Consider the following 13,401-nt stretch of genomic DNA (forward strand, 5'->3'; position numbering starts at 1 on the left):
CATACCCTCGATTAAAGTCTTTTTTCTTTTTCTTTTTGATAAGAATGGCGAAGTCAACCTGGCATTTTTGTGGCTGCAAATATTTCAATGTAATAAAGTGTATAAGCTGGTGATGAATGAAAACATGGCCTTACGAAGCAGAAAACGACTTGGGGGCTTTATGCTAAGTTATTTAAATACCAATCAAACTAAAAACTGGGATCCAAATTTACAAAACTTTTATGTTTGACCTCTCCGTGGGTTGACGTCGACTGCAAAGTCACCACAAATGGAAGTAGTTCTGTCTGACAAGTTAGCCGACAAGACTGTCGTCGTCCGTCTCGAGCTGCACCGATGAGGCCTAATTAGTCGAAACTGTCACATTCTATTTAAAAAAGTAAGCATCACACCTGAGTTACTTACATTGTTTTGCAAGCCTAGCCATTTTCAAAATAATCAAATCGCGTGAGGAGAGTTGTGGAAGTATTTACATTTGTTTGGAACCACTTTCAGTCTTGAATCGCCCGTTTGTTTATGTTCTTCTTGAGGAGGCTTGAGGTCGCTGTGTCAGTTTTAGGGCTGCTGCCTTAGGTAGGAGTGGAGATCTGCCAGCGACCAGTGTGTGTCTGTTGTTTTGACACACAAATCTATTCCAGACATGAGTTATGCCAACGTTGTATCTGGGCCAAGTGTGCCGGCCCAATCTGTGCCAGAAGATTCGTTTAAGACGGACGAAAACCTAGAAGTCGACGCCCGCCTTAACCAGGGCTCAAACGCGCCGAAATCTATGCCCTTTTGTAGAAGGAGAAAGTTAGCATTCAGTCAGCGCTTATCTTTAACTGGGCTGTTTAACTTCCCAAATGGAAGAGTGAAGTTCTTTACTCAAACAATGGAGAAGGCGCGCAACTTGGCTGCCGCACTTAGAAACAGCCAAAAAGCAGTGTTTGCTACCGCTCGTTGTGGCGACGAAATAAAAGTCTTGCTGAACAACGTGCCACCAAGCATTAAAATGCCCGCTTTATTGGAATACTTTAAAAAGTACGCCCCTGTCTTTCGAGGGTGGAAGATGTTCGACTATTTTAACGAAACAGAATTAAACACGACACACGACCCATCAACGACATACCCCGGCACTTGGTAACATCCTGCAAATCCTCTCTACTTTAAACTCGCTGTCCAGCAAAACAGGGACAACCCCTTTCTCGAGGAGGTCTTGGCCGACGTTGTCAACGCCTTTAAAAATTAATTAAATGCCGACACCCTTATTTAGCGCCCTCTACCGGATGACATACCATCCAAAACTGTCCACGCGAGGTTTTTCGCTGTTCAAAAATTAACCGCGGAACACTCAATCTTCAGCGCCCACTTGTGGACCATACATGAAATAACAAATAACCACCAGATGTCATTACTTGCCCCGTACGCCTTTTGTTGTTGTGTGTCGTTTGTATTTGTGTTTGGCAGCATTAACCAAGCGCCCGACCCGTATACCAAGAAAAAAAACTTGTTCGGATTTCGTGCCCAGGACATCCAGGGTTCAAATCCCGGTGTGGTAAAATAAATGTCGTTTGTATTCGTTGCTGTCGCTAGCTATTCACTGACGCCCACCCGTGGACAGAAATACAACGACAAATCAACCACTAGGAGTCAGTAGACTTTCCCTGTACGCGCTTTCATTTTTATGTTCTTTTTTTCTGATTTGCAGCGGGTAATTGGCTGCATTAACCAAGCGCCCGACCCGTATACGAAGAATAAAACCTGATCGGGTTTGGTGCCCCGGACACCCTGGGCTCAAATCCCGAAGTGGTCAAAAAAAATCACCTATTTATTTAGTTCTTGTTTGAAAAAATTAAACCATATTGGTATATCTGCTCATGCTTTAATCTTAATGAACTGCTAAATGCGCAGTATATTCAGAATTGCTATGAAAATACATCTAAAAATGTATTTTCATAGCAATTCTGAATATCGTAAAATGGCGTGAAGATGCAGCATTTTATGTTTTCATCCTTTCCAAGTGCGTGTAAGCACCTGCACCTGTTTCCTTCATGTAGCCTACAACAAACTGCGGCACCACGAGAATATTCCAGTGTTTTGTTGTGGCCTCATTCTTTTTACATTCATTTCGAGAATGGCAATATATTGCTATGAAAATACATCTAAAAATGTTGTAGAAATTAAATTTTCATGCTTGTATATATATTGCTGATAGGATTGCAATTATCGATTCAAGGTGATGAAGACATTGGCGTGAGTATTTAAGGAATTAATATACCAACACAGAACAGGCGGCAAAATCCGACACAGTGCTCCGAAACTACATATAAAACTTATGCAGAGGCGGATTTGGTCAGTAATACATAACAGCACAACATCGTATACACTACAATCTAGTCAGTTGTACCAAAGTTGTGTAACTTCCGGTGGATAAACATTTAAAACCCTCGTTGTAATTTATATTGGTTAGTGATTTTTGTCAGTCTTTGACCAGTATCTTTTACCTTTCAAACAACCTAGCACACAAGGCACTTTTCGTCTTGTTTAATGATTTCTGCTGCTTTTTTACATTGTAATTTGAAAGAAAGTAGCATGGCAGTATTTCTACCAACGTTGTTCAAAAAACCTTCAATGTTGTCTTCTGTCAACTCTAAGTAGAAAAGAAAAAATCCAATATTGTCGGAGTATAAGGCTGGAATTAAATTTGTTGCAATTGGTAGGCAATCTTTTCTTGGTTTTCTGTAAATACTGTACGGAGCTTTTTAAAAACATCAAAGTTCTTCGTTTCTTCGCTGTGTTTACGCAACGACAAAAGGAAATCCGCACATTGTGTCCAAATTTTACTGCTATCATCAAAACATAGTTTGTTTCCAACAGGTCTAAATTTACACATGTCAGCGATAAAGATTAGAGACTTACAGAACAAAGCTCTGGGTGTAAGCGATGACCTTTAGTGCACTGTAAGAATGATACATACATTTGCAAGTGTTATTGCAAACAAAACATGAATTCAGTGATTTAGCTTGCATAGCTACTAGGTAAACTATAATCGCAATCAGTGTAAATGCTAGAGAGACAGCATTTCGAAAGAAATAAACATTCATCGCACCATTTTGTTTTGGAAAGGTAACTTCAGTGTTTTCGTTCGCGTGTTCGACTTTTAGATTCAAAGCGGTAATGGGTTCAATCTGTTTTAAAGCGTCTGGGTTTATACCCGTAAAGTTGTCGGACTTTCCTTCGGTCGAGCTACACGAAAATGCTCTTGTTTTTTGTAACTGCTGTAGTGACATCTTTCCCCAAAAGTTTCAGTTCATGCCTATTATTTGCGATACTTAACGAAACCTGTTGGGTGCTGGAACCTTTCAAATCAGAAAACCTTTTCTTTAATTTCCGCTTTTGATTTGCCTGAGGGCCAACAAATGACGCATGGCGTTAAGTCTGTCATCCATTCCAGTCTCCTTCTCCTCTTCTAGGTTAATTTTCGTTTCTCCGATCAACGAACTTGATTTTATAGGCAAACTGTTCGCAACATCAAGTAGGGCGGTTTGCAGGTTAGTTTTAATATTTCGATGTGGGCGGTGGTGTCGTAAAAACAGACTTGTATTTATCATACTGTCCAACTTTGGTGATACATCTTTCTCGATCTAACAGCATTAATGATGACCATGTTTTGCGCTTAAAGGCGCAATGCCCACAGGGATAGGATCCCAGTACCACGCAACTGCTATTTGCCTTGGGCGCAGCAATAAGTTCTCTAACGACGGTGGTCTCTTGTATGCCACTATGCAGTTGAACTTGAGTTCTTTTTGTGTACGTCGTAAGAGGCGAAATTGATTCGCCCAAGTGATGTGCTTTTTCTAGCAAAAATAATCGTTGTACGCACGATATCTGAAGTAACTATTTTTTATGTTTAATAATTCGTTCCTAATTTTAAACCTTGAATAATTTCGTTTTCAAGCTTACAGGATTCATTATTTTGTGTGACAAACTAAAACTAAATAAAGTAAAATTAAAAAATACTAATATAATAATCAATAATATTTTTTCATATAGTTGTTTCCAAGTCCCTGTAGCAAAACAGAATATTTAAGCAACGAACAAGTACAACTCATGCAGGTTATTTTTAAATTTTGTTCAAGTCGATTGTATTTATATTAGGTATGCCGTTTGTAGCATGGTCGTTGTGATGACAACAGGTGTCCTAGTATGTACCGAAGTGTTTCGGAAATCAGGTTTTTTTCTATGATACTTAAATAGTCACCATAAATTTACGAAGCAGCACCAAGGACGCTAAACAATCCGATATGTCAAAATGATAGTCTTTGATTTTAGATGATTAAGCGTCACTGAGAAACAATCATGGACGTGTTAATAACAGTTCATCATATTGACATGTCAAAAACATAGATTTTTCAAAGATATTGAACGAAGTTCTTTTAAACTTAGTTTTCACCCAAAGTAATTGGCAACGCAAAGCTTCATCTGGTGCAACCAAAAGACAGCGAAATATGTCATTGTTATTTGTCTCAGCAAAAGCCACGAATGGTTTTGTTCGCTATTCACCACACAGCTGAAATTAATTTATTTGTCAAGGCATGTTAACTGGAAACAAAGGTTCAAATTAAGTGCATAACAGGCCGTGTCACGTTTATTGAGCTGTCTGAAAGCATTTTTGTGTTGCCAACCTGTAGCGCGCCTCAGCAGGAAGCAGACTACATAACCCTAATTCAATTTTGCACATATTTGAGCAGCAGTTTTCATTTGTATGTAAATGTCCACCATCAAGCCGTTAAGTTGATAAATGCTAAATAGCATGTCATTTCCGAATATTCATATCGAAAGTTTCTAAAGTGTTTGGAGGCGGGACCTCGTGATGTGTTAACGACAGTCGTACGAGCGGACAAATATTATATAAGCATCAGTTTACAGGCTAAGATGCATAGATGTGCGCAATCACATTGGTAAAAGGCTGAATCAGCGCATGTAATTTTTGTAATTTTGTGTGTTTTCTCGTTGACTTACCCGCCATTTTTTCAATTGTACGCAACAGAAATCTTATTATCACAAGATTCTGAAGAAATATGGGGTTTGGTTTCATTTGTTTTCTGATCCTAATTGGAAGCCATGCGACCTGGTCAGAAGGTAAATTTTTCTTTTGCAAAATTTGTTGAGTAAGAGGTTTAGTAAGGATAAATAAGATATCAAGGCTGCTATTAATTCTCTGTCAAAAGTTATTTAAATGAATGTTTAAACGTTTTGATATTATTACGTAAAGTTCATTTATTATTTGACTAGTTCTTTCACTTTCATATTCGTTTACCTTCCTTCGTCGAACAGTTTAAAATGACTCATTGTGGTAATAGTTACTCAGTATAGACGTGAAAATTGCCAAAAAGTTTGAATAGATAATTTATATATATAGTATGAAATAATCTGATATACTAAAATAGAACTCTTTTAAAACTCAAGGGGTTAAAGTTTAAAATATGTTCACTAGATAAAATTTACATTCTAATTTATGTATTTGTTTATGTATCCGCCACAGTACCCGTGGAAATAACGACAAATCTAGGTTTACAACATTTCGAAACCGAAACAGGTATAGAAATCTGAGCATGGCGATTCCATTCATATATTACGATGGTGTAGGGCAGTGCTTCCCAACCAGTGGGCCTAGAAGCATTTCTATATGTTACAGTTTTCTATTAGATCACGTAATTATTGCATTATAATTGTTTTCATTCGTTTGGTCATATCTCATTGTGGGTCGCGCAATAAAACTTGCATTAAAAGTGGGTCGTAAGCTGAAAAAGGTTTGGAAGCACTGGTCTAGGGGCTCTACAGAGTTAATATATTTAGGTGGTCCTCGGACCCATACAAGTTGAAAAACCTGATTTAGGGTAAACTGAATCCAAAAACGAAATAACGAAATTTTGCGCCAAAATTGGAAGTAAAGTTTCAGTCACTTACCTTGATTTTCAAACATGTCCTAACTCCTAATTGCACATAGTAGCTTCCGTAATTGCTCATCTATGTGACAATGTTACGCACTGATCTTTTTTGTTTGAAGTTTCTGCCACACCAGTCGTAGAAACAACGACCAATGGAGGTTCAGTAAATGCTGAAACTACAACAGGTAGATATGTCGACTTAATTCTGTTGTAATACCCGAGAGTAAGATTTATTCACGCTATAATGTAGGCATACCACCACGATGCGGCGCGACAAACCGCACAGCCAGAGTGGGCGTGAAGCAGAATTTGACGTCGCCGGGTTGGCCTGGGAGATATGGTAACAGGGAAAACTGTCTATGGTTGTTTGAAGCACCTGGAGGTCACGTGATCCTTTTCGTGGTCAACTCATTTACAACCGAACTTACCTGGGACCGTATAATAGTGAGTTGCCTTTTCGGTGCAATTCGTCACAAACGATTTGCTAATATATTGAGGTAACCATTTTTTAAATTGTGATACAGCTGACGGGTGGGAAAGGTTCGATTTCTGTTATTAGTGGCACGAGGAAAACTGGTTTTATTTTCGAGTCGAAAAACAGAACGATTCAACTTCGTTTCCGCACAGATGGATCTATTACTAGATCAGGTTTCTCCATAAGTTATGAAGCAAGTACGTACGTTTGAAAAGTGACATATTGGAAATTTTTTTGGTCAAGTATGATTATATTTGTCAAATCACAACCCATGTATATTGGTTGCAGTTTCTGAACTGAACGATACAAGACCACCATCTCCAAGTAAGGCAATAACAGTGAATAATTTTTTAAGAGATCAAGAAATAAGTTTTGTGGCAAAAATTTTACAGGCTACAAAATGATTACAAAAAAGATTCATGTCTCTTTCCGCAGGCCAGTTTCGTAGTTTGTAAACGTCACAATGGCGCCTCTGCAAAAGAAAACCTTAAACTTTTGTTCTTTCGTGATTTCAAGCTCGTTGCGGCCAACAACGCAGAGATGTCAACATCGGCATCACATACGATTTGACTTCACCGGGATGGCCCGATAACTATAACAGCAACGAGAGTTGCGTTTGGTTTCTCGAAGCACCATCCGGTTACAAAATTAAGTTTGTGATGCAATACTTTAACATGGCGATTCCGGACTACTTTGTGGTAAGAAAATATAAACAGCAAGATTTTTCTTTGCACATTTACTAAAACAAACCGCTCACCTCGTATCCACATCAAATTAAATTTGTATTTAAAAAACAATCTACCACAGTAAGCAAATTACTAAAGAAATAAAATAGCTTGGGCCAGCGATATTACCTTATCAGCCATGGAACCATTTTTTTTGAAGAAAAATGACAATATATGCAAAACAAAATTTAATAGAAGAATATTGTATGTTTTTTTATATTCCTAATGCCTTTATACTTTTGCATTATTGGGTAAACATGATACACTTGTAGGAATTTTTACTAGTTTAAACGTTTCACTGTAAGTGTAAATATACTCAAAACTAAAAAAAAATAATTTTGTTTTGTAATTTACATTGCAAAGACTATTTTTTCTCAAAATAAACCTTTATTCAAGATAGCTACGAAGTATAAAGGACACAATCTAATTACATGTTTTCTTTTTTTTTTGTCTTTTGCGTTTAGCAACAAATGTGTCATTACTTTAACGCAAGCTTCAATTCCAGAATGGATTTATTTCTGCAATTTTTATTTCAGGTTTACGACAACGAAACCCTGATTCGAAACTTTTCTGGTTATTTACCACCCGGTTCAAGCCTAATTTCACGAACTAACCTCGTACGGGGAAGGTTTGTTTCAGATAAAACCTTGTTGGCTTTTGGTTTTAACATTACTTACACCGCAAGTAAGTAAGGTTCTTACAAATCAATTTAATTTAAACAAAGTTACCTGTTTAAATGTTGTTATGCTGTTAAAATGACTGCGTATATAGGCACTTCTTTAGTGTTCATTAGTTAGACTTAATATTATTTTTCGAATTTTTCCGTTTTTTTACTTGATTTATTTTATTTTATTTTTATTTATTTATATTCATTTTACGACCCGCTTGGTCGGTAGTTGTTATAAGCATAAACTATCTTGGCTTGGGTTTTTACATGTATATGTATTTAACAAAAGTATTTTTGATTTATTATTACCTGGATATGGGTCTACCAGTCTTCTGGAAGACCCAGGATTTTTCTTGGGATGTGGCCACTACCTAGCAACGTTGCTTTCACAAGCAAAATATTTTTCGAACTTCACCCATAATTATCAACAAAATTATTTCTCGGCATTATAAAACAATCTGGAAAAATAAACAACACTTGTCAGATCACAAACTAGTGATTGATGATTTTTGTGAGATACGAATTAAATAGTAGGGTTTATAGAAATAAACGTGACAGCTGATGGCGTAGATATATTTTTTATACATTTATTTTAAAAATATCCAACAAATATTATTATTACAGTTGCAGATATTCCTATAACTCATCAACCAACGAGTTGTAAGTAAATTTGTTACAAATTCTACACTTTATTTAAAGATTATAAATTTAGACGTCAAAAAAATATTTTGAGAGCTTCCTTCAGATACAACCTGTGGTGGAAGTCTCTCTCTCTCCTATAAGTTCTGAAAAAATCTTTTTTGTTTTTCAGCTCGTTGCGGCCCACGACGTAGAACCGTAAACAGTGGCGTTACAAATGTTTTGACGTCACCAGGTTGGCCTGGTAACTATGGAAACAGGGAAAGTTGCGAATGGCTTTTCGAGGCACCTCTGGCATATACAATATTGTTTAAGTTTAGCTCGTTTCATATCGAGAAGGCATATGACGTACTACAAGTAAGTTAGATTGTATAGAGTGGGCAAAATTAGTTTTTTTTGCAAAATTAAATGCGCCAATGATGTCAAAACCGGAAAAACTGTTTGTTTGTTGGTGTTGATCAACTCGTGTAGTTTAAATTAGGCGAGTCCGGAATGAGTTACCAAATGCCATAAACATATGTATATTTTTATGTAATTTATTGATGTTTCCAATATATGTCAATAACTTGGTTTGAATGCAACGGCTATAAAGACAGTTTGTTGAGCTTTGGTGTAAGTCCATATGCAGTTTATGATTTGCTACATGTAATGCTTTCTAAAAACAGTTCTACAACGACAAGAATAATTCATTGGCAAATTTTGATGGATATATTGATCGTGGCTATTCATATGATACGTGGTTGAACATCGTGAGAGTTAAATTTACAAGCGATGTCTATTTTACTATGCGTGGGTTCTCCATCAATTACACAGCAAGTAAGTACATTTATCTTAAAAGTAAATATACGTGCAATGGAATATACGTACAGCAGATAGCAGAAAATATTCTTCATTGAAACCAAACCTTAACTGCATACCAAGATACGCAAAAAAACATTTAAAAATTAAGCGATATTTGTGGTGAGTTTTTTTTTACTAAAACACGAAGTCACTATTTGTTTCCAACCCGCACTAACATCAAATTTTGTTTCAATGAGATTTTGTGTATTGAAAAGTAAAACGTTTTCTTTTCAGTTCCAAGAACAACTCTAGCCCCGGCTGGTAAGTTTTTTTTGCTGTTATTTAGAAGAATTCCAAACATTTTTCTCGGAAATCCATTTCATATTTCTGGAGGACTAAACGATTTTTAGATTCAGCTAAATGTTTTATTTTAAAAGAACTTAACATTCTTTTGTTCTGATAACAAAATCTTTAAGATGTAGAATTATTAAGCTTGTTGCAAAGCTATAAAATTGCATGATACATTTGTTCAGCATATATGAAAAACTTGACAACTAAAAAAAAACTTTTTTACGATTCTTAGTGCGATGTGGAACATTGCGCAGAAAAGCCAAAGTAGGAGTCACAAAAGTTTTGAGTTCACCAGGATATCCAAGTGACTATGGATATGGTGACAATTGCGAATGGGTGATCGAAGCACCACCGGGTTACAAAGTTTTGCTTAAGTTCAATTGGTTTGAGACCGAGTTGGTTCACGACACATTGAAAGTAAGTTCTGGTGCTCTCAACCACATAACAAGGTCTTAATTTGAAGGTTTATACGTATGTAAATTTAATAGCGGGTACAAATAGATTACTAATTCCTAAATACTTTTGAAATTAAAATTTAGCATTTTAATTTGATTCATTCTTCTTTGTACTACCTTCTTTGTTTGTAAGAATCGCATCCTATCCTTTTTTGGGTCCAATAAATGCCCTTAATTAAAAGCACGTTTTTTAAGTAAACAAATGGCAAATGGGATTTTTTTGTGAATAGGTATATGATGGTCAAAACAACACAATTGGAACATTTGATGGAATGGTGGAGCGTGGCTTCAAGTTGATTTCCCCCGCAAATGTCATACGGATGATTTTTACAACTGATTACTCTGTGACCAGAAACGGGTTCTCCATCGATTACTCAGCATGTACGCATATTTATTTTTTATCGATATTCTCTTGAAAGTAAGCGTGTTTATTTAAAAAAAAACTATTTAAAAAAAAGCGGAACTACATGTTACTGTCCAATAAATATAGCCTAGGCTCTGTAGATTTAAATCTAAATGGTGATCCTGTATTTGGCGTGCTTATTGCGCAATAGCTCACAGAGAAGTTAAAAACATGTTTTTGTTTGTAGACCGGAAAGTTCACCTACTATATCCAACGGGTTAGTGAGTTTTTGTATTTTGTAACATCTACCTTTATTTGCTGCAATCCATTTCATACATCCCTTTCGTTAGCAAATAGCGGTATATTGCATAACACAAACACACATGTTACAATTCTTTTTTAATTCTGTTCAAAATTTGCTTACAATTTTTAGAATTCAATTTTAAATTATTTGTGTTTAATCTTATGTATAGCATACCAAAAATTTCACAATTGAATTTGAAATGTGAAGTTCACATAATACCTACATTATCATATTTTTGCAATTGCAGTTTCATCACCAAGATGTGACGTAACAGATCGCGGAAGGAAAGCACGCTATAGACAGACATTGGCGTCACCAGGTTTTCCTACGGAATTGACTTATGGGAACAATGAAAACTGTTTGTGGTCGTTTAAAGCACCCGAAGGTCACGTGATTCGTTTCGTCGTTGTATATTTTTACATCGAACCAGGCCACGACTTTGTAACAGTGAGTTATACTGATCTTTAGAGTACTGCATGTGCTTATACCAAATGTTTCGCTTTGTTGTCCGATCTCTTGCTGTAGATTATGAGAATCCCCATGGGCTTTATAATTTTCTACGATTTAAACAAACTTAAAATTTCGATCTCTTGCTGTAGATTATAAAATTTCAACAAAATCTAATGTAGGTCAAGGATGAGCTTGGGAGGATCGGACGTTTTTCTGGTAGACTGAAAAAAGGCTACACTTTTACTTCAAGGGGCAGAAGAGTACAAGTTCGTTTTAGGTCTGACAAAAGGTTACCTTACCCTGGCTTTGTGTTGAAATACCAAACAAGTAAGTATTTCTTTCTATCGTGTTTTACACTTCTTTCAAAGAAATTTTCGTGTTGCCCAAAACCTGCCATCAGGATCTTAGTGCCGTAATGCTCGAAGACAGTTCCCCGCAAGCATGCAATTTACTACAACTTTTAAATGTGGATTTTTCAAGACAACTTTCATATGATTACTAACATTGAATGTTATTTTTTGAATCTTAATCTATATTTATCGTTTTTTCAACAATTATCGAATTTTACTTTGAGGATTACCGAATAAACGGTTTTGTTTTCAGGGCCTGCTGCACGGGGCAAGTGATATTCCCTGATGACAAGTCTCTGGTGAATTTGATCTTCTGTATTCCCATTTTACATCACTTACCAACTTGCGAATAAATGCAATATCCGTTTTCTGCAATCATGCATGCTTACTTACTCACAAATGTCATTACATAATACATTCGTATTTCAAAACACTTTGGTGTTGTATACTAGATAGTAATTTACATTTATCTTTACTAGTTTATACCACGTATACACACGAATTGGTCAGTACTGAAACGATGAATTCTTAATGAGGAGCTTTACTGTTCTTGAGAGTTTCAAGTTAAATATAAACTCAGACTTTTAGTAGAAGGTCAGGTAATGAATCATTCGGGAGGTTGGCAAACAAAAACCTGGCTACTCAAATATCCACTCAAATAATCGCCTCATTGATGCTAATTTACGTTTCTTTTTAGTGAGAAAGCATGAGGAATAGATTTATTTGCAACCACTGCTCATACAATTGATCAATAAATTTCTCAGATAAAAATATAAACGCATAAACCGCGGAGATAAAACCATTAACCGGGTGCACTTTTTCTTGTACCCGCGTGACGTAAGCGTTTTCCAAACTTTCGTGTTGCGACAATTCCATCCGCAACAAGAATGTAACAACCAGTGGAACAAACGCCATGCACGACGCGACATTTAAAAGATGGCGCCATAACTGACATCATTGGGTATTTGTAAATGTCATGTGTTGGTTAACTGGAAGCAAGCAAATGTCAAACAAAGTACTTATCGTGTAAGCTGCAGACAGATGGCCACTATTTGCAGCTGGTGTGACTTTTAGACGACTTTGCTGACCAAACGGCTAAGCAAAGACTTCCACTTTGTGGTGACTATACACTGATGAGACCTTTTAGGTCGAAACAGTGGCTATCTGTCTGCAGCTTTCACAATTCATATTATTGGCTCCACTTTGCAAAAGTACGTATTATTTCATGTCACGATTTTTGATCTTATGGGCCGTTTGCCAGCGCTACCAACCATTTGTGCTCCTTGGCATAATTCAGAACGCACAATATGCATGAAGTCGGTAAACCACTTCCGTTTCTTGAACTTATCCAAACCCAACGGTTTCCGTTTGACATTTCAGTCCTGGACAGGTCATGATTGGTTACGACCCTCGCATGACACTGCATGCCACATACACGCGACTGTACCAAAACGAAATGCCATTATTTTGAAAAGTTGGTTTTAATACAGATACACACAGGAGATATTGTTAGTTTAACAAAACAGGCTTTTGGTGAATTTTCCATTTATTAACTGACATTCCGTATTAGCAATATTTTGTCGTTTAGCATCCTTTAGTATTACGAAAAAGATGGATTTGGGGTACATTTGCTTTCTGATTGTAATCGGAAGCCTTGTTAACTGGGCAGAAGGTAGGAAACTGATACGATTTAAGTTGTTTAATTTTTGGTAGCTACCAAAGTTGTATACCAAATCCAAGGAACACGATCTTGCTAAAATGAAGTTTGTCACAAGATTTTATTGATTATCAATTCCGATCTGTAAAAAACATGTACTTAAAATTATTTTGTGCTTGGCCTTGAACTTATCGTTTCCTCGAGATTTTTGTAAATAATTTTACAACACTGTCAAAACTTTTAGCTTCCCATGCGACAAATACACGATGCGGCGTAAG

General features: G+C 36.5%; 1 protein-coding gene across 1 annotated transcript; it reads left to right on the forward strand.

Annotated features, from left to right (window-relative positions):
* The first annotated feature begins 4,973 nt into the window (after nucleotides 1–4,973).
* On the forward strand, nucleotides 4,974–11,810 carry LOC145914190 (tolloid-like protein 1). The gene is made up of 17 exons (XM_083001979.1): nucleotides 4,974–5,118; nucleotides 6,047–6,112; nucleotides 6,178–6,371; nucleotides 6,452–6,599; nucleotides 6,691–6,726; nucleotides 6,919–7,100; nucleotides 7,664–7,811; nucleotides 8,419–8,454; nucleotides 8,606–8,790; nucleotides 9,099–9,249; nucleotides 9,508–9,534; nucleotides 9,797–9,981; nucleotides 10,250–10,400; nucleotides 10,610–10,639; nucleotides 10,914–11,113; nucleotides 11,296–11,443; nucleotides 11,720–11,810. The coding sequence occupies exons 1-17, from the start codon at nucleotides 5,058–5,060 to the stop codon at nucleotides 11,740–11,742; spliced, it is 1,971 nt and encodes a 656-aa protein (XP_082858105.1). The 5' UTR covers nucleotides 4,974–5,057; the 3' UTR covers nucleotides 11,743–11,810.
* The last annotated feature ends 1,591 nt before the right edge of the window (nucleotides 11,811–13,401 follow it).

This window comes from Ascidia mentula, chromosome 9, assembly GCF_947561715.1.
Source record: "Ascidia mentula chromosome 9, kaAscMent1.1, whole genome shotgun sequence".
NCBI classification, from domain to species: domain Eukaryota; kingdom Metazoa; phylum Chordata; class Ascidiacea; order Phlebobranchia; family Ascidiidae; genus Ascidia; species Ascidia mentula.

Excerpts from the sequence above, each read along its gene's own strand:
- LOC145914190 (XM_083001979.1), top strand. The coding sequence starts at position 5,058 with ATGGGGTTTGGTTTCATTTGTTTTCTGATCCTAATTGGAAGCCATGCG. Across the intron at positions 5,119-6,046 it reads CCATGCGACCTGGTCAGAAG|TTTCTGCCACACCAGTCGTA; the intron begins GTAAATTTTTCT and ends TTTTGTTTGAAG. Across the intron at positions 10,401-10,609 it reads CTCCATCGATTACTCAGCAT|ACCGGAAAGTTCACCTACTA; the intron begins GTACGCATATTT and ends TTTTGTTTGTAG.